This window comes from Phaseolus vulgaris, chromosome 9 (assembly GCF_000499845.2).
Source record: "Phaseolus vulgaris cultivar G19833 chromosome 9, P. vulgaris v2.0, whole genome shotgun sequence".
Lineage (NCBI taxonomy): Eukaryota > Viridiplantae > Streptophyta > Magnoliopsida > Fabales > Fabaceae > Phaseolus > Phaseolus vulgaris.
In genome coordinates, this window is record NC_023751.2 from 4,092,649 (window position 1) to 4,117,876 (window position 25,228).

Below are 25,228 nucleotides of genomic sequence, written 5' to 3' on the forward strand. Positions count from 1 at the left end.
CCAGTATAACTGCCTTGTGTTCATTCTCTCTCAATCTCTGCAGTTAAGTTTCTGCATAATTGATAAAACAACAAAGAAATAAATCTGTTCAATTAAAAATAAATCTATTCTTTCTGGGCACGGTTCATACTGTTCTTAATTTCTGGAAAACTGGTTGATTTCAATAAGAACACTTATAATCTGTTAAAAGCCATTAGAACAGGTTGATTGTAATAGATCACTTAATAAACTTTCAAGCCATTAATTGAACCTTAATCACTTGCTTGAAATTGAAGGTTGTTGTTTTTGTGATTCACTGTTTTTCGTTCTAATATCAGTGTGTGAGCATCTGGAAAATATATCTGCAGATCTTGTGATTAACCTTGTTGCATAAACCTTTTCAAACACACAAACAGTGCTAAAATAAATTTGTTCATTTTCATATAAATCGATTTATTTTCTGTAAACTGTGTTAAACACTGTTTCTGCGAGAAGCTTTTAAAAGGTTAATTCACCCCCCTCTTGAACTTTGACACTATTAAACCCAACAAGTCTTGCTTGTCTCGGTCGGTCGAGGTCTTTCTTGTGTTGTGATGATTCAGGCGAAAGGGCTCTAAAGCTTTTCTTGTTGTCTTTTTTGCAGAAACCATGAGCCGTGAGATGCCTCGGGCCAAAAGTCTCGTGAATGTTTTTCGGTAGAGGGCTCTCCAACAGGGTAAGGGTGGCCCGAGTATCGACACAGCGGCGGGCGGCATCCACCCTACTGCTGATGCTGGGGGTTCGGCTCCTCCTTTGAAAAGCAAGAAGAGACCAAGGGAGGGGGGTAATATCGCAACCACCCTTCGGTCCCCTGGCTCTATGCCGAGACCTCCGTCCCCATGGCAATCTCCTATCTAGGTGGATTCATCTTCGACTGACACTATAGAGCCCACTCCGCCTGTTGGGCCTTCTTCGGAGGTTGTTGTGGCGGTGCCGAAGTCGCCTAGGACTGTGCTCGGGGCTGACATACTCTTCTCTAAAGGAGTGAAGGTTGGCGTTGGCTCCTCGACGCGCGCCATGGTGAAGGCCATCCTAGAGGCGGATATGCTCGACAGCGGCCTAGAGCTGTTTTGTCGAGGCCTTGTTCTCACACATCTAAGTGTTGATGCCTACGTTCGTTGTGTGGAGGAGGTCACGCGACTGCAGTAGGAGTTGGTCGATGCTTCGTATAACTTGAAGCAGGACTATGCTCGAGGCCAAATGATGGCATTTTCATGAAGTTCTTCTTGAATCAATGTAGAGTATGGGGCGGAAGCAATGAATGAGAGTGAGCAAGATCCTCCTAAGAGTGGTGTTGATCTTGTAGGTGCATGATAAGTGTGGGTATTGAGTGGTTCAGCCAGCTCAAGGGAAAAGATGAAGGAATTGAAGTTTAGAGCCTAGGATTCTAGGGAGAAGCAAAGTTGAGCACAAATTGGCAGCATAACTTTACTCACAATAAACTTGCCAAATACATGAGATAGCCTCCCTATTTATAGGCTATATGGGACGTAAATCCTAAGCTAATACATAATGAAATGTATATCAAATGAAATGCAAAGCTAGGCCATGTGCCATGACCGGTCACACCTAGCCAAGTTCTAGAAGGTTTCTTTCAAATGTGCTTTCTACACTACCCTATCTACTAAGTACCCCTATTGGGCCTTGATGCAACATATACAAGGCTTTCTCTCTTCCATCCGTGGCTTCATCCACTTGTGCTTGTACATGCTTAGCCATTGATCTTGTGAGAGGACCTAGACGGTCTAGTGCCTCACCTAGACGCTCCATGGGTAGACGCTTCCCTTCTTCACGGTCTAGACGCTCATTCCTTGGAGCTAGACGCTCTCCTTGGTCTAGACGCTCTTCATGGTGTGGGCTTTGGCTCCCATGGCTAGATGTGCTTGGCCCTCCTCCATCATCCCCTCCCCCTTGGAAAGGATTTGTCCTCAAATCCAGCTCGTCATCGTCATTGGTACCTACAAATGGAGAAAGATCAATTACATTAAAAGTGTCATGTACTCCATATTCAAGAGGTAGGTCCAATTTATATGCATTGTTGTTGACTCGCTTGAGAACTTAGAAAGGTCCATCTCCTCGGGGACTTAGTTTGGACTTCCTTTGAGTTGGAAATCTATCTTTGCGAAGGTGAAGCTAAACTAAGTCTCCTTCCTCAAAAATTATTTCTCTCTTCCCTTTATTGTTGTATTTTGTGTACTTTTCATTTTGTTGTTGTATTTGGAGTTTAATCTTCTCATGCATTTTCTTTACAAAATCAGCTTTGATTACGCCTTCCTTATGCACAAAATCTTGGGTGTGAGAGGATTAAAGCCATATACTACTTCAAAAGGAGAAGCATTAGTAGTCTTGTGAACTACTCTATTGTAAGCAAACTCAATATGGGGAAGGTACTCATCCCAAGATTTGTGGCTGCCCTTCATGATAGCCCTAAGCATAGTTCCAAGAGATCGATTAACTACTTCGGTTTGGCCATCCGTTTGAGGGTGACAAGAAGTTGAAAATTGTAGTCTTGTGCCAAGTTTACCCCAAAGAGTTTTCCAAAAGTGGCTGATAAACTTGGGATCTCTATCGGACACTATACTTCTAGGGAGACCATGGAGTCTCACCACTTCTCTAAAGAAGAGTTTAGAAATATTTTGAGCATCATCTACTTTGTGGCATGGAATAAAATGGGACATTTTGCTAAAACGGTCCACTACCACAAAGATAGAGTCATGGCCTCTTGCAGTCCTAGGAAGTCCTAAAATGAAATCCATGCTAATGTCTTCCCAAGGAGCATTTGCAATCGGCAAAGGGGTATAGAGTCCATGCGGCATTGTTCTAGACTTTGCTTTTAAACATGAGATGCATCTAGAACAATGTCGTTGGACATCTTTCCTCTTGTGTGGCCAACAAAATTTTGCTTTTAAAAGATCTAGAGTTTTATCAACTCCAAAGTGGCCCATGAGTCCCCCCTCATGTGATTCTTTGACAAGGAGTTTCCTATGTGTTCCTTGGGGAATGCAAAGTTTTCCCTCTTTAAAAAGATATCCTTCGGACACATAGTAACCTCCTTGCGCTCTATGTAGACATTGGGCATAGATGGATGAGAGTTCTTGATCATCTTGGTAAAGCTCTCTTATGTGGTCAAATCCAAGAATTTGGGCACCTAATTTTGAAAGGAGTGTATGCTGTCTTGAAAGAGCATCGTCCACTATATTGGTGCTCCCTTTCTTGTATTTGATTACATAAGGAAATTGCTCAAGAAATTCCATCCATTTAGCATGTCTCTTGTTGAGCTTGTGTTGGCCCTTTAAATATTTTAAAGACTCGTGATCACTATGGATGACAAATTCTTTAGACACAAGATAGTGTTCCCAAGTCTTTAGGGCTCGCACAAGAGCATAGAGCTCTTTGTCATAGGTGGGGTAGTTGAGGGTGGCACCATGGAGTTTTTCACTAAAATAAGCAATGGGGTGTCCACCTTGCAACAAAACCGCACCTATGCCTACCTCCGATGCATCACATTCTATCTCAAAGGTTTTGGAAAAATTTGGAAGAGATAGGATGGGTGCATTGGTGAGTTGAGCTTTTAGCCTTTGGAAGGCTTGCTCATGCTTTTCATTCCAACAAAATGCAACATCTTTTTTGACAAGTTCATTCAAAGGAGATGCTAGACTAGAAAAATTAGGCACAAACCTTCTATAGAAGCTAGCTAACCCATGAAAACTTCTTACATCACTTACATTTTGTGGAGTTGGCCACTCTCGGATGGCTTTGATTTTCTCGGGATCTACATGCACCCCCTTATTGTTTACTATGAAGCCTAAAAAGACTACACTATCTACACAAAAGGTACACTTATCCCTATTTGCAAAAAGACTATTTTTCCTAAGAACTAGAAGAACTTCCCTAAGGTGACTTAGATGGTCTTCTAGGGTTTTACTATATACTAAAATATCATCAAAGTAAACTACTACATATTTACCTATACAATCCCTCAAGGTGTGATTCATAAGCCTCATGAATGTACTTGGGGCATTAGTAAGCCCAAAGGGCATCACCAACCACTCGTATAATCCAAATTTGGTCTTAAAAGCGGTTTTCCACTCATCACCCTCCTTGATTCGAATTTGGTGATATCCACTTTTAAGGTCAATTTTGGAGAATAGAGTTGACCCATGCAATTCATCAAGCATATCATCAAGCCTTGGAATTGGATGCCTATACTTGATGGTGATGTTGTTGATTGCTCGACAATCACAACACATGCGCCATTTTCCATCTTTTTTTGGCACCAACAAGACAGGTACAGCACAAGGGCTTAGAATCTTTTGAACCCAACCCTTCTCCAACAAGTCTTGAACTTGTGATTCTATCTCCTTAGTTTCCTCGGGGTTGGTTCTATAAGCAAGCCTATTTGGTAGGCTTGCCCCCGGGATAAAGTCAATTTGATGTTCTATTCCCCTTAGAGGAGGAAGCCCAATGGGTCCTTCTTGTGAGAATAGATCTTCAAATTCACTCAAAAGATTTTCGATTTGAGGAGGTAATTTCATAAGTTCACTACTTGTGGCAGTGCATGTAAGTGCTCCTTTACACAAGATAAGGCTTGGTTGTTCAACAAGAAGCAAGTTTTCAAAGACGTTTTCAAGAGGCTTTGCTTGTTGATCAACTTTGTGGGAAGGAACACTCTTCTCCCACGCCTTCCTATCCCTAAGGATTTTCTCTTTTTCTAGCGCTCTTTTTTTTTTTGTTTTCCTCATCCCTCTTTTGCTTCATTTGTATTTGGTCTTTTACCACTTGAGAATGTGGTAAAGGACTAAGTACAAACTTTTTATACTTATGGGTGAAGGAAATTTCGTTAGTGAGACCATCATGCAAGGTTTTCTTATCAAATTGCCATGGTCTCCCTAATAAAATATGACAAGCTTCCATAGGCACTACATCACATAAAACTTTGTCCTTGTAGTTCCCTATGGAAAACTTGATTTCCACTTGCTTGTCTACATGTAGTTCCCCATTTTCATTAAGCCATTGAAGTTTGTAAGGTTTTGGGTGGGGAACCACTTGTAGCTTAAGCTTTTCAACCATCCTAGCACTACAACAATTACAACTAGAACCACTATCCACAATGAGAGAGCATATGTTTTCTAAAACATTGCATCTTGTATGAAATATGTTCTCTCTTTGTGTTTCCATGGTTGTGCTAGGGTGATTGTTGAGGGTTCTCCTAATCATAAGTAATTCTCCTTCTAGTGGAGCTACCCTCTCATCCTCTCCCCCTTCCTCTCTCTCACTAGGCTCATCCTCGCCACTAGTGTACTCATCTACACCTTTAAGAAACAAAGTCCTTTGGTTTGGACATTGTGCTTGCACATGCCCCCTACCATAGCACTTAAAACACTTAACATCTCTAGCTCGGATGGGTGGGGTTGAGGTTTCTTTGGTGAAGGGCTTGGTAGGCTCTTTTGGTTTTTCCTTGGATGTACTACCCTCCCTTCTAAACTCTTTCTTGGGATAAAAGCTAGAATAGGGGCTCACCTTTTGACTTGAGGTTTTGCGCAAGTTTTGTTGCTCAACTTTAATGCAAAGTTGAACCAAATCATTCAAGTCTTGATACGGTAAGAGCTCTACTCTATCTCTTATCTCAAGTGATAGGCCACTAAGGAACCTAGCTATGGTGGTTTACTCCTCTTCTCTAATAGATGCTCTCATCATGTAGAGCTCCATTTTTTGCCTATACTCTTCCACACTCATGTTCTTTTGTTGGAGTCTTTGAAGCTTGTCCATCAACTCCCTATGGTAGTAGGAAGGTATATGTCGACGTCTTAGGGCTCCCCTAAGGTCATTCCAATATGTAATGGAAGGTTCCCTATGAAGACGTCTATCTCTTTCGAGAGAGGTCCACCAATACATGGCGTTCCCTTGGAAACTAAGGGTGGCTAAGGGTACTTTTCGTTCCTCACTTACCCTATGGCAAGCAAAGAGTTGCTCTACCTTCATCTCCCAATCTAGATATACTTCTACATTTTCCTTTCCATGAAAATGAGGTAGGTCTACTCTAGTTTCCCTTGGCACCTCTTGTTCCCTTTGCCTAGTTCTTCTAGGGGGTGGTTGGTAATAATCATTGACTCTACGGCTTCCCTCCCCTAGAGACTCAATACTTTGAGAATGGGATGCATGAGTTTTTTTTTATTTTTGTGATTTTTGAGATTTCTCTTCTTGAGCTTTAGCCAACTCATTGATTTTGTTCTCATTCTCCAATTGTCTAAAAGATATCAATTGTACCGCTTGGGATACTTCTTTTAAAAGAGTTTTCAAAGATTTTACTTCACTTTCTATAGACTTTGGAGAGTGAGAAGAAGAAGACATGGCTAAAACTTTGTGTATATAGGTGTTTTACTTTGAGAAAGTTTAGGAAAGTTAAAGAAGGTAGTTTTCCAGGTAAGGGAGGTGAGTCACAAAGGACTACTTAAGTACCAAGCCTTTTCCTTGCCAAAAACTATCCCCCAATATCTTCACACAAAACTTTCTCTTAGTGAAACACTTAGAACACAAATAAGTTGAGAAATAAATGCAAGAAAACAATGTAAGCTACCTATGCAACAAAGCTAGTCGGTTTAGCACACAAATTAAACAAAATTAAACATGCAAAACGTAGCTATGAAAGCAAAAGAAAAGCAATTACAAACAAGTAACAATTACTAATCAAAAATGCTATACTATTCGGCCCTAGGTGAGGCTTCTTGGACACTTTGAGCCCTTGAAGACACACTCACCGTCTAAAACGTAATTAACAAGGTAATTAACAATAAACCAAGTTGCAAAGGAAATAAGAGAACTCCCTTTGTTGATCCTCTTTTGATTAGTGCACTTCCTTGTTGTCTTTGATTGTTGACCTTCCAAGTGTTTGTAGTGTTTATTTCAAGACTATTTGTTTCGGCTTTGACCTTGTCTTCTCCTTAGAATGATGGCCTTTAATCCTCCAATTTCCAGCACCTAGCAAAGGGCTAAACCTTAACCAAATCAAGTTCCCATTCACATAAGCACCAAAGAAGAATTAAATTCCAGCACCCAAATTAGAGGTCAAAGAACAAAAGCAAGAAACAAATTTAATTGAATAAAACAGTACCACCAAAAGGATTTAGATTGTGACAACTAGAAAGAGAGTCAAGAAATTAAAGCAAACAAATAAAGGTACTCAATTAAAGGTTGGCACACAAAAGAATTCCTAAAGAAAAGCACTAGATTAGATGACCAAATAAAAAAAACAGCACCACTGGAAAATGTTGTGGGCCAGAAAACGTGTTTGTTCCCCGATTTATGCTGATCTTTATTTTTAGAATTTGGCTCTGAAATTTGTTATGCAAGATATTCAGGATCTTATCTAAAATCTGGCTTTGGATTCACTCAAAACGGATGCACCATTTTTTTTAATAAATTTTGCAAAATTGGTGTTCGGTTAGGCCAGCTGGAGCGCTTCAGATTTGCACTCTGATCTTAAAAGATTTATCATTTTTTTTCTGTTGCTTCTTTTGACCTAATTATTTTTTTGTCCTTTCTATAACACTTTAAACTTGCATTTTCCAGAGAATCAAAATTTTCCTATGGGTGGAAATATTTTTCTGGGTTAAAACAGCCAAAACAGAGAAGGTGAAAACAGGGGAATCTGAAAACTGGAAACAAAAACAGCAAGATACCAAAGTTTAGACACAATGGAAATTTGTGAAAAAGAATTGTGTAGAATCTAAACACAATATGAACTCAAACTAAAAATTAAAAAGGCACCAAAGGAGCAAAGAACAGCAGATTCAAGCAATATAAAGAGACCCAAAATCAAGAAACAATTAAGCCAAATAAAAGGACTACTATGAATTGTTGACAATATGGATGAACATGACTTGACAAAACATGTATAGATTCAAAAAATTAAAGACTCAAAGCATAATATGAACCAAAATAATGAAAGCAATAAAGACTCAAAGCCTAAAAGAAAATAGCAACACAAAGGTGTATGGAATCCTATCACAAATTGCACAAGAACTTGTTCAAGATCAAATGAACAAGAGTGCTTCGGTTGGATCTTCCACAAAGCACACCAAGAACAAATTAAAATGTAAAAAAACAGCAAGACAAGTAAGGAAAGTAAATGACAATATGAAATAAAGAAGAACTAAAATTTAAAAGACAAGGAGCTACTCATCTTGAAGAACCAAAGCTCATGATACCAAATGATGGCATTTTCATGAAGTTCTTCTTGAATCAATGTAGAGTATGGGGCGGAAGCAATGAATGAGAGTGAGCAAGATCCTCCTAAGAGTGGTGTTGATCTTGTAGGTGCATGATAAGTGTGGGTATTGAGTGGTTCAGCCAGCTCAAGGGAAAAGATGAAGGAATTGAAGTTTAGAGCCTAGGATTCTAGGGAGAAGCAAAGTTGAGCACAAATTGGCAGCATAACTTTACTCACAATAAACTTGCCAAATACATGAGATAGCCTCCCTATTTATAGGCTATATGGGACGTAAATCCTAAGCTAATACATAATGAAATGTATATCAAATGAAATGCAAAGCTAGGCCATGTGCCATGACCGGTCACACCTAGCCAAGTTCTAGAAGGTTTCTTTCAAATGTGCTTTCTACACTACCCTATCTACTAAGTACCCCTATTGGGCCTTGATGCAACATATACAAGGCTTTCTCTCTTCCATCCGTGGCTTCATCCACTTGTGCTTGTACATGCTTAGCCATTGATCTTGTGAGAGGACCTAGACGGTCTAGTGCCTCACCTAGACGCTCCATGGGTAGACGCTTCCCTTCTTCACGGTCTAGACGCTCATTCCTTGGAGCTAGACGCTCTCCTTGGTCTAGACGCTCTTCATGGTGTGGGCTTTGGCTCCCATGGCTAGATGTGCTTGGCCCTCCTCCATCACCAACGACTACAACTCCTCCTACAACGATAGGCTGGCTCGGTCGGAGGCAGATCGAGAGATTCCTGAGGCTAGGGTGATTAAGCTAGAAAGGAAGGATCAGGAAAGGGCGACAAAGAACGCCAAGATGAAGGAGACCATGGAGAGGTATGACAGTTGGGTCTCCTTGTTGGAGACTGAGAACCTGAACCTTCAGTCGAGGAAGGTGGCGGTTGAGGTGGAGCTCGACAGGAATATAAATGAGACTTTGGCCATGCTAGGCTAAAGTTTTGATCAGGCCGTTCGACAGGCCCACCTTCTCTATGGCGATCCTCCTCCGTCTAGCAGCTTCGATGCTGATATGGACGTGTATGATGGTCTAATGTTGTCCTGCGGGGAGGTGGAGTCCTTGAAGGCTGCCGTTGAGGAGACCATTGCTGCTGCTACCGAGGGGGTTGAGGGTGAAGACCTCTAGGCTCCTAACTTTATTACATTTGTAACCTCAGTCGGGTTGAACAAGTTAATCTAGCAGTCGGTAACTTAATTGAACAAGGAAAATTGAATAAGTTAAGCTAGCGATCGGATTGTGGGCGGAGTTTGTGTTAAGGTTTAGGCTCAGTTTTGATGTAACCAAGTTGTAAGGTGTCGACAGGGTATGTCGATTGCGGCTACGTCCATGCTGAACCAGGTTGTTTATGGTATCAGCAGGGTATGCTTGTTAGGGCTTCGTCCAAACCGAACCAAATATGTAAGGTGTTGATAGGGTATGCCGATTAAGGCTACGTCCAGACCAAACCAAGTTATTTGTGATGTCGACAGGGTAAGCCTGTTAAGACTTCGTCTAGACCGATCCAAGGTTGAGATGCACGAACTTAGACAAGCAGCCATTTGAAGCGAATCGCCTTGTTAAAACCTTCCCAACCGAAAATCCTTCTCAGGGAAAAGCGGTCGGACGAGTAAATAGTGCGTAAACTTTATTAATCAACTGTAATAAAATTTAAGGTGTGTTGCATTCCACGTCATCGTTAAAATTTATCAATCCTTCACTTTTCCTTGCGTCGCTCCTCATTCTCCATACGAGATCTCCTTTCTGAAAGCTCATTGGTCGGACTTTTGTGTTGTAACGCCTTGCTGCCTCTTGAATCTTGCTCTTGTTGCGGAGATCATTAACCAGATCTAGGTTGACCGAGAGACTCTCTTTGTTCAGGGTCAGATAAAATATCTACCTTCGGACGGTAGGCTCGCCTACTTCGACCAGGATCATCGCTTTGATGTCGTACGTTAAACTGTATGGCGTATCTTGGGTGGACGACTGAGGGGTGCAGCGGTATGCCCACAGGACCTCTAACAGTTCTTTGATCCATTGGCTTTTCGCTTTGTCGGGCCACTTCTTTAGTTCATTAAGGTTGACCTTGTTTGCGGCCTCAGCCTACTCTTTAGTCTGAGGGTGCTCGACCGAGGCTATGATGGATTTGATGCCGAGGTTGTCGTAGAAGGATTGGAGTCATCGATCGATGAATTGTCAACCGTTGTCGGTTATTATCGTGTGCAACACCCCGAATTTGCAGATAATACTTCGCCATACGAAATTTTCTACGTTTTTGCCAGAGATGGACGTGACTGCCTCAACCTTGATCCACTTGGTGAAGTAGTTGTGATGGCATTTCATGTGTTCTTCTTGAATCAAGGTAGTAAAATGGGTGCGGAAGCAAATGGGTGAGTGAAGCAAAGCCCTCCTAAGAGTTGTGATGGCTTTGAAGGTGCATGATGAGTATGGGATAGAGAGGTTCGGCCAGCTCTATGGAGAATGGTGAAAGGAGTGAAGTTTATAGCCTAGATTTCTAGGAGAAGTAAAGCTAGTGCACAAAATGGGCAGCATAACAATACTCAATTAAACTTGTCAAATACAAAGAGATAGCCTTCCTATTTATAGGCTATTTGGGCTTAAATGTTAAGCTACATTTCTAAGGAAAAGAAAACCAAAATTAAATCTAAATTCTAAGCCATGTGCCATGCAATGACCGGCCACACAACCCTAGGTTCTAGAAGGTTTCCTTCACAAAGTTCTTTCTACACTACCTATCTTACTAAGTACCCCTAATGGGCCTTTTATGCAACAAAGCCTCTTCTCTCCCAAACCGTAGCTTTGGCCCTTGTGTGTGTGAAGCTAGACGGTCTAGGACTCTTCATAGATGCTCCTCATGTAGCCTTGGCCTAGACGCTCCCCATCATGGCTAGACGCTCCCTTTGTGAGGCTAGACACTCCTTATGAGGCTAGACGCTCCTTTTGGAAGGCTAGACGGTCTTGGTCTTGGAAGCTTGGCTTTCATAGTGTGGTGAGCTTGGGCCTTCCTCCATCATCCCCTCCCTCTTGAAAAGGATTTGTCCTCAAATCCAAGGCTTTGCTTAGGGGGTGGTTGTGGCTGGATGGTGTCCATCATCTCCTCCGGCTTGAGAAGATCTATCCTCATATTTGCATTCTTGATCTCGGATAGCAGCCTCTTGCTTCGTCAAGGTGTGTCCTCCCGGATCAAATGTCAATCTATGTGTCCCTTGAAACAAAGCAAAGGAGTGAGGGTGATCTTTTGAAAAACAAATAAATGTGGGAAGTTGCCATTTTTGTTTTTCTCTTGTTGTGGCCAACTTCTCACAATACCTCCCTTTTGAGGGTTGTAGGTTCCCTCTAATCCTCTTATGTTTTCTAAAATTTTCAAAAGGAGTTACTTTTCCCTTAGGCATAATCTTTTTAAGACAGAGTAACAACTTTATAAAGGCAAGAGGACATAGAACACATACAACTTCGAATGGAGAAATATGAGTAATTTTGTGGATTACTCCTTTGTATGCATGCTTATAAGGGAAAGGATTCTTATCCCAAGATTTGTGAGTGTCTCTCATGATTTCGTGAAACATAGAAGAAAGAGCTATGTTTTCAAATTTTGGAGCTCTATCTATTATGTTGGAAAATAAATCATGGAGGCTTGTCACATTTCTTAGGAAGAGGTTATCCACATCCTTAAAGAAAGAAAAACCCTTTGTTGTCCTAGGAAGCGCCAAAATGGAATGTGTGTCTTCCCAAAGATCTTTTACAAAAGGTGAAGGAGGATAGAGTTCGTGGGACGTTGCTTTAGGTGTAGTTTGAAAACAAGGGTTGTACCTAAAGTAATGTCTTTGAACTTTGTTGCTCATGGGTGACAAAAGTTTTCCTCTTAAAAGCTCTAGATTTTGGTCAACTCTCTTTTGCCCCATGAGTTCTCCTTCTTGATCTATGCAAGCTTCTTTTAAAGACTTTTCTTTTGTGCTCATGCTTGCAGGTGTTCCTTTACAAAAAGGAAGGCTAGGTTGTTCAACAAGAAGCATGTTTGTAATGGTATTTTCAAGGTGCTTGTCTTGTTGGATGACCTTGTGGGAAGGAACACTATTCTCCCACGCCTTTTGTTTCCCAAAATTTTGTTCTTTTTCTATTTTTTCTTCATCCCTTTTGTGTTTCATTTGCATTTGGTCTTTTACCACTTGGGAATGTGGTAAAGGGCTAAGTACAAACCTTTTATGCTTGTGGATGAAAGAAATCTCGTTAGTTAGACCATTATGCGTGGTTTTCTTATCAAATTGCCATGGTCTACCTAATAAGATGTGGCAAGCTTCCATAGGTACTACATCACATAAAACATTGTCTTTGTAGTTGCCTATAGAAAACTCGATCTCCACTTGTTTGTCTACACGTAGTTCTCCATCCTTATTGATCCATTGTAAATTGTAAGGTTTTGGATGAGGAACTACTTGTAGTTTTAATTTTTTCAATCAATCTAGTGCTACAACAATTGCAACATGACCCACCATCCACAATAAGAGAGCATATATTTTCTAAAACATTGCATCTAGTATGAAAAATGTTCTCTCGTTGTGTTTCAATGGATGCACTAGGTTGATTGTGGAGGATTTTTTGAATCATCAATAAGTCCCCCTCCAAAGGATTTATCCTTTCTCCTTCCCCTTTTTCTTGGGTACTAGGTTCATCTTCACCACTTGTGTATTCATTTTCTCCTTTTAAAAACAAAACTCTTTGGTTTGGACATTGTGCTTGCACATGCCCTCTTCCAAAACATTTAAAACATTTGGTGTCCCTAGTACGGATGTATGGGGTGGAGGCATCTTTCACTAAGGGTTTGGTAGTCTCTTTGGATTCGTCTCTAGGTGTACTACCCTCCCTTCTAAAGTCTTTCTTTGGATAAGAGTTGGAGTAAGAACCCACCCTTTGACTTGAAGTTTTGCGCAAATTTTGTTGTTCGACTTTAATGCAAAGTTGAACCAAATCATTCAAGTCTTGATAGGGTAATAGTTCTACTCTATCCCTTATCTCAAGGTTGAGCCCACTTAGAAACCTAGATATGGTGGTGGTTTCTTCCTCTCTAATGGATGCTCTCATCATGTAGAGCTCCATTTTCTACCTATACTCTTCCACACTTAAGTTCTTTTGTTGGAGTCTTTGGAGTTTGTCCATCAACTCCCTATGGTAGTAGGAAGGTATGTGACGACGTCTTAGGGCTCCCCTAAGGTCATTCCAATATTCTATGGAAGGCTCCCTATGAAGACGTCGGTCTCTCTCTAAAGAGGTCCACCAATACATGGCATTGCTTTGGAAACTAAGGGTTGCTAAGGGTACCTTCCTTTCTTCACTCACCCTATGGCAAGCAAAGAGTTGCTCTACTTTCATCTCCCAATCTAGGTAGGCCTCTACATCTTCCTTACCATAGAAATGGGGTAGGTCTACCCTTACTTCCTTTGGGCTCTCTTGCTCCCTTTGTCTAGTTCTTCTAGGGGGTGGTTGATAGTAATCATTAATTCTAAGGCTTCCCTCCCCTAGAGTTTCAATACTTTGCGAATGGGATGCATGAGTTTTTTTTGATTTTTGTGATTTTTGTGACTTCTCTTCTTGAGCTTTAGCCAACTCATTAATTTTGTTCTCATTCTCCAATTGTCTAAAAGAGATCAATTGTACCGCTTGGGATACTTCTTTTAAAAGAGTTTTTAAAGATTTTAATTCACTTCCAATAGACTTTGTAGAATGAGAAGAAGAAGACATGACTAAAACTTTGTGTATACAAATATTTTACCTTGAGAAAATTTAGGAAAGTCAAAGAAGGTAGTTTTCCAGGTAAGGGAGGTGAGTCACAAAGGACTACTTAAATACCAAGCCTTTGCCTTAGCCAAAAACTATCCCCCAATGTCTTCACACAAAGTTTTCTCTTAGTAAACCACTTAGAACACAATTAAGTTGAGAAATCAGATTTTAATGCAAGAAAACAATGCAAGCTAACTAATTAACAAAGCTAGACGAATTAAAAAAGCTTAAACAAGACAACCACACATGCAAAACGTTACTAATTAAGCAATATAGAAACAACTAAAGACAATTAACAATTGCTAACTAAAGAGTTCTATACTAGTCGGCCCTAGGTGAGGCTTCTTGGACACTTGGAGCCCTTGAAGACACACTCACCGTCTAAAACGTAATTAACAAGGTAATTAACAATAAACCAAGTTGCAAAGGAAATAAGAGAACTCCCTTTGTTGATCCTCTTTTGGTTAGTGCACTTCCTTGTTGTCTTTGCTTGTTGATCTTCCAAGTGTTTGTAGTGTTTTCTCAAGAATGTTTGTTTCGGCTTTGACCTTGTCTTCTCCTTAGAATGATGGCCTTTAATCCTCCAATTTCCAGCACCTAGCAAAGGGCTAAACCTTAACCAAATCAAGTTCCCATTCACATAAGCACCAAAGAAGAATTAAATTCCAGCACCCAAATTAGAGGTCAAAGAACAAAAACAAGAAACAAATTTAATTGAATAAAACAGTACCACCAAAAGGATTTAGAATATGACAACTAGAAAGAGAGTCAAGAAATTAAAGCAAACAAATAAAGGTACTCAATTAAAGGTTGGCACACAAAAGAATTCCTAAAGAAAAGCACTAGATTAGATGACCAAATAAAAAAACAGCACCACTGGAAAATGTTGTGGGCCAGAAAACGTGTTTGTTCCCCGATTTATGCTGAGCTGTATATTTAGAATTTGGCTCTGAAATTTTTTATGCAAGAGATTCAGGATCTTATCTAAAATCTGGCTTTGGAATCACTCAAAACGGATGCACCATTGTTTTTTAATAAATTTTGCAAAATTGGTGTTCGGTTATGCCAGCTGGAGCGCTTCAGATTTGCACTCTGATTTTGTAAGATTTATCATTTTTTTTATGTTGCTTCTTTTGACCTCATTCTTTTTTTGTCTTTTCTATAACACTTTAAACTTGTATTTTCCAGAAAATCAGAATTTTCCTATGAGTGGAAATATTTTTCTGGGTTAAAACAGCCAAAACAGAGAAGGTGAAAACAGGGGAATCTGAAAACTGGAAACAAAAACAGCAAGATACCAAAGTTTAGACACAATGGAAATTTGTGAAATAGAATTTGTGTATGATCTAAACACAAATGGAACTCAAACTAAAAATTAAAAGGCACCAAAAGATCAAAGAACAGCAGATTTAAGCAAATAAAGAGACCCAAAATCAAGAAACAATCAAGCCAATAATAGGACTACTAAGAATTGTTGACAAATATGGATTCACATGACTTGACACAACATTTATAGATTCAGAAAATAAAGACTCAAAGCATAAAATGAAGCGATTATAAGAAAGCAATAAGGACTCAATTTCCTAAAAGAAAAACAGCCACACAATGGTGTAAGGAATCCTATCACAAGCTGCACAGAATTTGTTCAAGATCAATTGAACAATTGTGCTTTGGTTGGATCTTCCATAAGCACACCAAGAACAATTTAAAATATAAAAACAGCAAGACAAGTAAGGAATTGAAATGACAAAGATGAAATAAAGAAGAACTGAAATTAAAAGACCAAGCTACTCATCTTGAAGAACCAAAAGCTCATGATACCAAATGATGGCATTTCATGTGTTCTTCTTGAATCAAGGTAGTAAAATGGGTGCGGAAGCAAATGGGTGAGTGAAGCAAAGCCCTCCTAAGAGTTGTGATGGCTTTGAAGGTGCATGATGAGTATGGGATAGAGAGGTTCGGCCAGCTCTATGGAGAATGGTGAAAGGAGTGAAGTTTATAGCCTAGATTTCTAGGAGAAGTAAAGCTAGTGCACAAAATGGGCAGCATAACAATACTCAATTAAACTTGTCAAATACAAAGAGATAGCCTTCCTATTTATAGGCTATTTGGGCTTAAATGTTAAGCTACATTTCTAAGGAAAAGAAAACCAAAATTAAATCTAAATTCTAAGCCATGTGCCATGCAATGACCGGCCACACAACCCTAGGTTCTAGAAGGTTTCCTTCACAAAGTTCTTTCTACACTACCTATCTTACTAAGTACCCCTAATGGGCCTTTTATGCAACAAAGCCTCTTCTCTCCCAAACCGTAGCTTTGGCCCTTGTGTGTGTGAAGCTAGACGGTCTAGGACTCTTCATAGATGCTCCTCATGTAGCCTTGGCCTAGACACTCCCCATCATGGCTAGACGCTCCCTTTGTGAGGCTAGACGCTCCTTGTGAGGCTAGACGCTCCTTTTGGAAGGCTAGACGGTCTTGGTCTTGGAAGCTTGGCTTTCATAGTGTGGTGAGCTTGGGCCTTCCTCCATCAAGTTGACTCCAACCAGGAGGAACTTTATCTGTCCCTTTCCAGGGGCGAAGGGACCGATGATGTCCATTCCCCAAAAGGCGAACAACCATGGAGATGTCATGCTATGCAATTCTTCTGGCTTTAAGTGATGCAGAGAGTCGAACTCTTGACACTTGGTGCATTTCTTCACATATTTTGCGTAGTCTCCCTGGAGGGTCGGCTAGTAACAACCATCCCTGAGGACCTTGGCAACCATTGTCCGAGTGCCCGAATGGTTGTCGCATACCCCTTCGTGGATTTCTTTGAGGACATACTCTGCCTGATCCTCAGTGATGCACTTCAACAGCGGTGTTGAGTAGCCCCTTTGGTAGAGATCTTGACTGACTAGGCCCCTCCAGGATGACTCTTGCTCCATATGCGATCTTATAGGATGAACTGTCCACATACAACGTTCATCCGGCTGACTAGGTGGGGAGAGGTGTGAGCTCAACGGACAAGTCGGCCAAGCATTGGGATTTAATGGCGCCTCTTGGCTCGTATCGTATGTCGAACTCCGAGAATTCAACGGACCACCCTATCATTCGTCCTGGAAGGTCAAGCTTAGATAAAATTTTAAAACCGGGTAGTTGGTTCTTATAGTGATGGAGTGATTCTAGAAGTATGGGCGCTTCCGCCTAGCCGTCGGGACCAGCACGAGGGCCACCTTCTCAATCATCTGGTACATCGTTTTAGTCGCGTGGAGCATTTGGCTAACAAAGTATATCAGTCGTTCTTCATTTTCCACCTCTTGAACTAGTGTTGTGCTAACCGCTTCTCCAGAAACCGCCAGGTACACCACAATTGGCTGGTCAAGTCTCGTCTTCTGAATGACCACTGAAGACAATAAGAAGTTCTTCAACTGCTAGAAGATCTCCTCGCACTTCTCGTCCCAACTGAACTTGGACGCCTTGCAGAGGAGTTGTACCATCGGTTTGGTCCTCTCGGCCAGCCGAGGAACGAACCCGGAGAGGGCGGTGAGACGCCCCATCAGCTGCTGGACCTCCTTAATGTTCTCGGGACTTCGCATCTTGGCAATTGTCCGACACTTGTCCGGGTTGGCCTCGATCCATCGGGGGGTTAGTATGAAGCCCATAAATTTTCCTCCCTCAACACCCCGAACGTGCCATTTTCAGGGTTGAGCCTCATGTCGGCACACTTGAGGGCTTCGAGAACTTCTTCCAGGTATTTTACGTGTTGGTCAAACGAGTCAAACTTCACCACAATGTCATCCACATATACTTCCACGCACCAGCCGATAAGACCTTTGAAGATCTTATCCATGAGCCGCTGGTAGGTTGCCCCAACATTCTTTAGTCCGAACGACATTACTCTGTAGTAGTAGTTGACATTGTCTGTCACAAAGGCGGTTTTCTCCTTGTCCTAAGGGTGCATGCTGATCTGGTTGTACCGAGAGTAAGCATCCAGGAAGCTAAGGATTTTGTGGCCCGCTACCCCATCTACCAGTCGGTCGATGTTTGGGAGTGGATACGAGTCTTTCAGGCAGGCCTTGTTCAGGTTTGTGTAATCCACACACATTCTCCATTTGTCGTTCGGTTTGGTGACCATTACTATGTTGGCTAACCACGTCGTGTACCGGGCTTCACAAATGAAGTCGGTTGCGAGGATCTTCTCGGTCTCCTCCTTGGCTGTGAGCCTCTTCTCGTCACCATGGTTTCTCTTCTTTTGCACAAATGGGTGTGCTTCCACATTTTTCTTTAGCGTGGCGTGCATAAAATCGGCCTCACCAGCTGCTATGGCGATACCGACACATGTACTGTGCTCTTCGTCAATAAGGGGTACTTAGTGCAGCTCCTCCTTGGCCTTTAGCCTATCTTCGGTCGTCCGGGGATCAAGATCCACCATGGCGACCGTATGCTCCATGGGTGCAGGATGGTCCTCCTTGTAAGGAGATTTTGCCCTCAAGGGACTTTATGCTTAGGGGACCATTCTCTGCGTAATGGCTCCACTCTAACACTCTCAACATAGCATTCTCGGGCAACCTTTTGATCCACATGCACCACAAGGATGTCCCCTGACGCTGAAGGGAACTTCATGGCAAGGTGGGGTGTCCAGACGATCGTCATCAGCCGGTTGATGGACGGCGGCCCGAGGAGAATGTTGTACGAGGTGTTAGTGTCGATCGCCAAGTATCTGATTCTGATAGTCTTAGTGTTTTTCCCTTAGCCAAAGGTGGTATAAAGCCCTATATAGCCTTTAGTACCAACATTTGCACCCGAGAAGCCGACAACGTGATCATCGTACGGTACCATCTTTGCCTCAGGTATTCTCATGGCTTTGAAGCTCTTCCAGTAGAGGATGTCTACTGAGCTTCCTTAGTCCACCAGTGTTTTCATGATGGTGATTTAATCTATGTCGATCGATATCACCATCGGGTCATCCTGTCGATAATCAACACCTTTGAAATCACCATCGGTGAAAGTGATGGGTGACATTCTCGGTCGAAATGACACTGCATTCACCTGGTGCACGACCTTGGGGTGTTTCTTCTGGGCACTGTTGGAGTTTCCACCGCCACCGAATCCTCCAGCGATGGTGTTGATGACCTCTTTTCGGTCTCTTCTTTTGTTTTCCCGAGGGAGATCGTCTCTGCATGATCGTTCGTATCTTCTTTGTCGACGCTCTGTTCGGTGGTCGTCCCTGGCCCTCCGAGGGGAGTAGTTCCTCCACTTCATGGGCTCGTCCCGCTCGGGGACCGTCTTGAGCCTCGGGCACCTTGAACGAATCGTTGCAGATGTCCGGCTTGGATAAGCTCCTTGGTCTTATCCTTGAGGGTCTGACATTCCTTGGTGGAATGCCCACTGTTCTGATGGTAACGGCAACACTTCCTTTGGTCGGCGTTTTCGGGGCTTGACGCCTTTCTGGGTGGAGGGATTAGCTCGACGCTGAGAGCCTCGTCCAGGATCCTCCCCCTCTCAGTTGTTAGGGGGTATACCTTGAGAACCGACTGGCCTGATTGTCCCTCCTCTTCTCTCCCCAGTTGATTGATCGACCTTGTCGCTCCTTCTCGTCCTTTCCCTATGGGTCTGGTTGGGGAACTCCCTCAATTCCTCCAACTGCATATACTTGGCAACCCTTTTTCTATGCTCGTCCAAGCTGTCGGCCGGCTGCATGCATAGGTTGTCGAAAAATGATTATGGACACAAGGTCGTCAACAGATGGTGCAAGGCTACATCTGGGCTGAGGTTCCGGATGCTCATCGCCACCTTGTTGAACCTGTCAACAAAGGTTCTCAAAGACTCCCCCTTCTCCTGGCGGATACCAATCAGAGCGAAGGAGGTTAGATGGTGCGGGCGGCTTGTGGCGAACTATGTCTCAAATTTGGACATCAGCATCGCGAAGCTATCGATGGAGAAGTGAGGGAGCTTTGTGAACCAGCTGAGAGCTCCTCCCTCCAAAGACGTGGGGAATACTCGGCACATGAACGCATCGTTAGCGGTGTACAAGCTCATGTGCGTGGTGTACGCATCAGTGTGCTCGTCTGGGTCGGTCGTCCCATCGTAGTGGTCTCTGTTGAAGCCCTTTCACTTGTTTAGCAGTGGGACCCCGATGATGGAATCGGTGAACGAGTGTCAACATACAGAATCCATTGTTCCAATCGTGCGAATCGACTTGTTGGGGCAAGACTCGCCATCCATCTCCTGAGTGGGGTCCCTGTCCTTAGTCTCCTCAACCGCCTTCAGTCATCCTTTCGCTTGCCATGCTTCGGGTCAATACCATCTACTAGCGTCCAAAACATGATTTCTCTCGGTCTCACGGTGGATGCCAATTGTTCTCGTGTAAGGGTTGAGCTTGGAGAACTATTGAGAGGATACGTCTTCTTCCTTCTTGTCGGTCGATCGTGTTGCTCTTCAACCTCCTCCGTTCGTTACTCGCCTTCCTTCGCAGCCTCGGTCCTCGGTCTTCTTGGAAACACCGAATGAGGGGGGTACCTGTAGAAGGCACTCCAACGCTCAAGTCAGCAAAAGGGTTTGACACTCGGCTGTCAGAGTACTGTAGATAATGATGTATCTGGTTTCTTGAGATGTGTGTTATTTATATTGCTATCATGGGTCTTACCTTGTTGGGCCAAATTAGGAAGTTGGATCGTGATTAGGATTGCATTACCTAGCTTATAATCATGGGTTAGCCTTGCTGATCTTTCTTTAGCGTAATTGGATTCATGAGGTCGATCGGTCTTATAGATGCAGATTGTATGAACTCGGTCAGCCCTATAACAAAGTCCGAGACGTGTTATCGGTCGTGCGGACCGTACCAGTACCATTATCAATCATTTAAATTTTAAAATAATATAGTCCATTGTCTTCTCAATTATATCTTTATATAAGTGCAAAAGGATAAAAACATGCGAAAATATTTCAAATAATTTTAATGAAATAAAAGAATTAAGTATTCATTTTCAGATGAATTAATTATTTTTTTATTATTATATAAGTATAACAAAACTTCTAAAAGAAAGAAATATAAGAGATTAAATATGAAATTTTTACGTGAAATTTTATCTGGTAATTATAGAAATTGATAAAAAAAATTAAAATTAATAAAATAGGTAAATTATGTATAAATTTAATTAAATTTTTTTTAATTTTATTAAAATTGTGTGAATTGAGAAATACAATAAAATTGTTATTTAACATTCTCACTAGCTATTCATTTTGATAATTTTTTTAATTTTATTTATTATAATTAAAATTAAGAGATAAATTTTCATGCAAATTCGTAAAAAACTCATTCTCACCAGCTATTCATTTTGATAATTTTTTTAATTTTATTTATTATAATTAAAATTAAGAGATAAATTTTCATGCAAATTCGTAAAAAACTCATAAACACTAGTGTAAAAAATACATATAATACCATTTCTATGAGACATATAACACTGGTTCCATTACCGATGTTGATCACAGCGAGATAAAATGCCAATTACATATAATATCATATAATATCGATTGAAAAAAACGGTGTAATATGTACCAAAATTTGAATAAAATATTCAAAAATATGTGCTTCTGAGTCACACACTAAACTCTAAACCCTAAATCCAATATGAAAGTGTTTAATGTATAAAAATTAAAACAAATATTCAAAAATTAAATTATAATACATTATATTTGAAACACAATACACATTGTCAAGGGTCGATCATCAAAAATCCAATACCAAAACATTCAACATATAACAATTAATCAATTTAAAACACAATACATTATATTCTAAATACAATATAATAAAACTAATTATATATATATATAAATAATTATAAACAAAATAATAATTAAAATCAAAATATTTAAAAATAAAAAACTAACCTGGAGTGTGAACATGAACAAAGTTGTGGAGGCAATGTGGCGGCGACAGAGACGGTAAGAGCGACGACAAGAGAGGTAACGAAATAGCAGAGAAGTGTGAACCAAAGAATTTCGTTCAGTGTGGATGCTCTCACGACGAAGAGAACGGAATAAGATAGAAGCGATAAGGGGAGTGGTGGAGGCAGCTGTCGGTAGTAGTGTTGGCACAAGCAAAATGAACTCTTGAGCAATTAGAATAGCGCGAATAGGAAGTGAAGGTGCGAGACAATAAAATAAGGTAAAAACATATATTATATGTAATTTTTAAAACATTAAAAACTTTTTTTTTTTAATTTGAAGATGACATATATGTAGTTCCTAGAGTTTAATTTTTCAATTTTCTTAAACTCTGGAAATTATATAGAGGAACCAATGTTATATGTCATTTTTAAAAATATTTAATTTTTTTTAATCTAGGAATGACATATAAATTGATTCCTCTACCTAATCGGTGTTATATGTAATCTCAAAAATAAAATGTTGTGAGCATGATAACATCAATTACATGATTTAATGTGTCAAAAATTTATAAAAATATCATCTTATTTTTATTTACACTAATTTTGAATTAATCAATATAATATTTCGTTGTAAAAGGCTCATTTCCACCACTGAAAATATAGAATTAACCGATGTAATATTTCGTTGTAAAAAGCTCATTTCCAGTGAAAATATAGAATGAACAATAAACGAAGTTTATTTGGAACATCTAAGAGTAGGTGTCTCAAAATGAGAAAATGAAAAGAAAAAGATAAATTAAAGAGAGTAACCACGCGGCGGCCACGACCACCCATTCCGTCACTATTGAGTTTCCGAAGCAAAAGAGAGACAAGTCAAGAACAAAACACATTTAAGAAACGCCCATCTGCAGTTTGGGATTCTACTAGAACATGCTAGCGCGATAGGGTTGGGAATATGCAAGGAATGTGGAATTCACTGAGGAGCTAAAGCCATTGAAGTTAGAGCTTGAGGAAGTAGTGTAAGCACCCATATTCGGGAACACAAGGAAATCGTTCGCTTGCAGTTCCGGAAGCTGGTAATCCGTCAGAACAGTGTCAAGTGAATCGCAAGTTGGTCCAAAAACGGTAGAAGAGTAGGTTTTGAAATCCCTGCAAGAAGGATCCTCAGGTTTCGAGGTGCAAGCGAGTGGCATGCACGTAAATGTAGCGTCGTCAAAATACATGTGATTAAACGTTCCATAAATTCCATCGTCAATCCAATACTCCCTCAACTCTCCTCTCACGCGTTTCCCGACAACCTTTGTGGCCAACGTGAAAGCCGTTTCCGCAATGTAACGACCCGGCTCGCCGATAACCACCAGCTCCTCTTCATTCCCGAAGCTGTCTTGAATCGCGGCGTTGATTTTCATAGCTGCGGCGTCGAACATCGGCCCAGAGGTGAAGCCGCCGCCGATGTCGAGAACGCGCATTCTCGGCATGCCCAGCCGGGAAGCCGCATCGAAGACGGACTTAGCCGCAGATATGGCTCCTTGATAAGCTTGCGCGTTTTCTCCACCACTTCCAATGTGGAAGGACACGCCGGTCACTTTGAGTCCCGCGGCGTGAGCCACGCTCAGAAGCTCCGGAACTTCTTCAGGAAGCGCGCCGAATTTGACGCCCAACCTGCGCGCTCCACTTTCCTGCGGCGGCTTGATTCGGAGGAGCAACTCGCACGTGGGGTGGCATTTGCGTATCTTTTCTACCTCGTCTTTAGAGTCGTAGGTTGTGACGTTGACGCCTACGGTGGCGGCGTATCTGATGTGGGATGCGGATTTGCAAGGGTTGGCGTAGATGATACGGTCAGGTGAGACTCCGAGGGATAAGACGGCTTCTATCTCGGCTTTGCTGGCGCAGTCGAAGCTGGCGCCGAGGACGGCGAGAGCGCCGATGAGGGAGAGGTTGGGGTTGCACTTGACGGCGTAGAAAGGTTGAACCGTGGGGAGCTTGGTGGCCCATTTGTCCATCAAGCCCATAACGATCCCCAAATCCAGGACTCCGAAAGGGGAGTCAATGTCTGGGTTTTCCGCAATGAGTGTTTGAATGAAATCAGTGAGAGCATTTTGTTTTGGTGACAATACAGTGATTCGTTTGCCCTTAATGCCTGAGGCACTGAAAATACGCTTCAAGCTCAAGGGTTCTGCGCTACGGGCTTGAAATGCCTCAGAAACAAGTGTAGGCATTTTTGGTAACAAAGTGGCTAGAGGTGAAGGTGAAGGGCGAGTAATTGAGTGAGCACCGAGTGGATCTTATCTTATTATTGCCTTGGACGTTTGAGAACCCCACTAAAGAACCGTATATACACCCAGAAAACCACGTGATATTCTGGGAACAAAAATGATACAACAGTACAACTCTATTTCTTATTTTATATGAAATCTCTATTTCTTATTTTATATGAAATGATAAAAATATTTTTTTCTTATATCATTAATTAGAAGTGGAGGAAGTTTTCGATATATCATCCTCTTCTAAGAAACTCTTACCTGAAACACGTGTTGCATGATTAAAATTAGGTATATATTATAATAATCCAATTTTTTATATAATTACATTATAACTTTCAATACTATAATTTTAATATTTTTTTTATATTATTTAATTACAAATTTATCTTTTAATATATATATATATATATATATATATATATATATATATATATTTCTAAACTCATCATATCATCAAAAGTTGTATACAACTTCAAGAGTTCTCAAATTCTCATTTTTGTCCTTCAACGTAATGTTTATACTTTGAGAAATGATGATTTGACAACTCTGAGAGTTATATACAACTCTTGATGTGATGGATTGAAATATAAATATATATATATATATATATATATATATAACTCTTATATGATGAATTTAGATATAAATATATATAATAAAGCGTAAACTTGTAATTAAATAACATGAAAAAATATTAAAATAATAGTATTAGGGATTGTAAGGTGGTTGTATAAAAAATATAGATTGTCAATATATCATTACTCTTACACTTTTATACCCAAGGAAAAAGACTTGGATGTGGATATATTGACACTACAGTAAAAACACACATATATTGACACTACAGTAAAAACACACAGTTTACATTCAAATAAATTAATATTTTATTCATTTTTATTTTAAATTTAATTTAAAATATTATTATATTATTATAAGTGTTTGTTGTATCAGTCGATATCGAACTATTAGAAATCGACCAAAGGTGAAATAACTATTATTATTAGCAGTTACCATTAATATTAAATAGGTAATGATTCTCATTTGTAACCATGTAATAAGAATC

General features: G+C 40.8%; 1 protein-coding gene across 1 annotated transcript; it reads right to left on the bottom strand.

The window, feature by feature from the left end:
* Positions 1–22,620: 22,620 nt before the first annotated feature.
* Positions 22,621–24,302, bottom strand: LOC137821785 (ornithine decarboxylase-like). Its single transcript, XM_068626537.1, has one exon. It carries the CDS (start codon positions 24,118–24,120, stop codon positions 22,825–22,827), a length of 1,296 nt encoding a protein of 431 aa, XP_068482638.1. The 5' UTR covers positions 24,121–24,302; the 3' UTR covers positions 22,621–22,824.
* Between the last annotated feature and the right edge of the window lie 926 nt (positions 24,303–25,228).

What these genes read in the sequence shown, in the direction of transcription:
- LOC137821785 (XM_068626537.1), bottom strand. Translation starts at nt 24,120, where the DNA reads ATGCCTACACTTGTTTCTGAGGCATTTCAAGCCCGTAGCGCAGAACCC.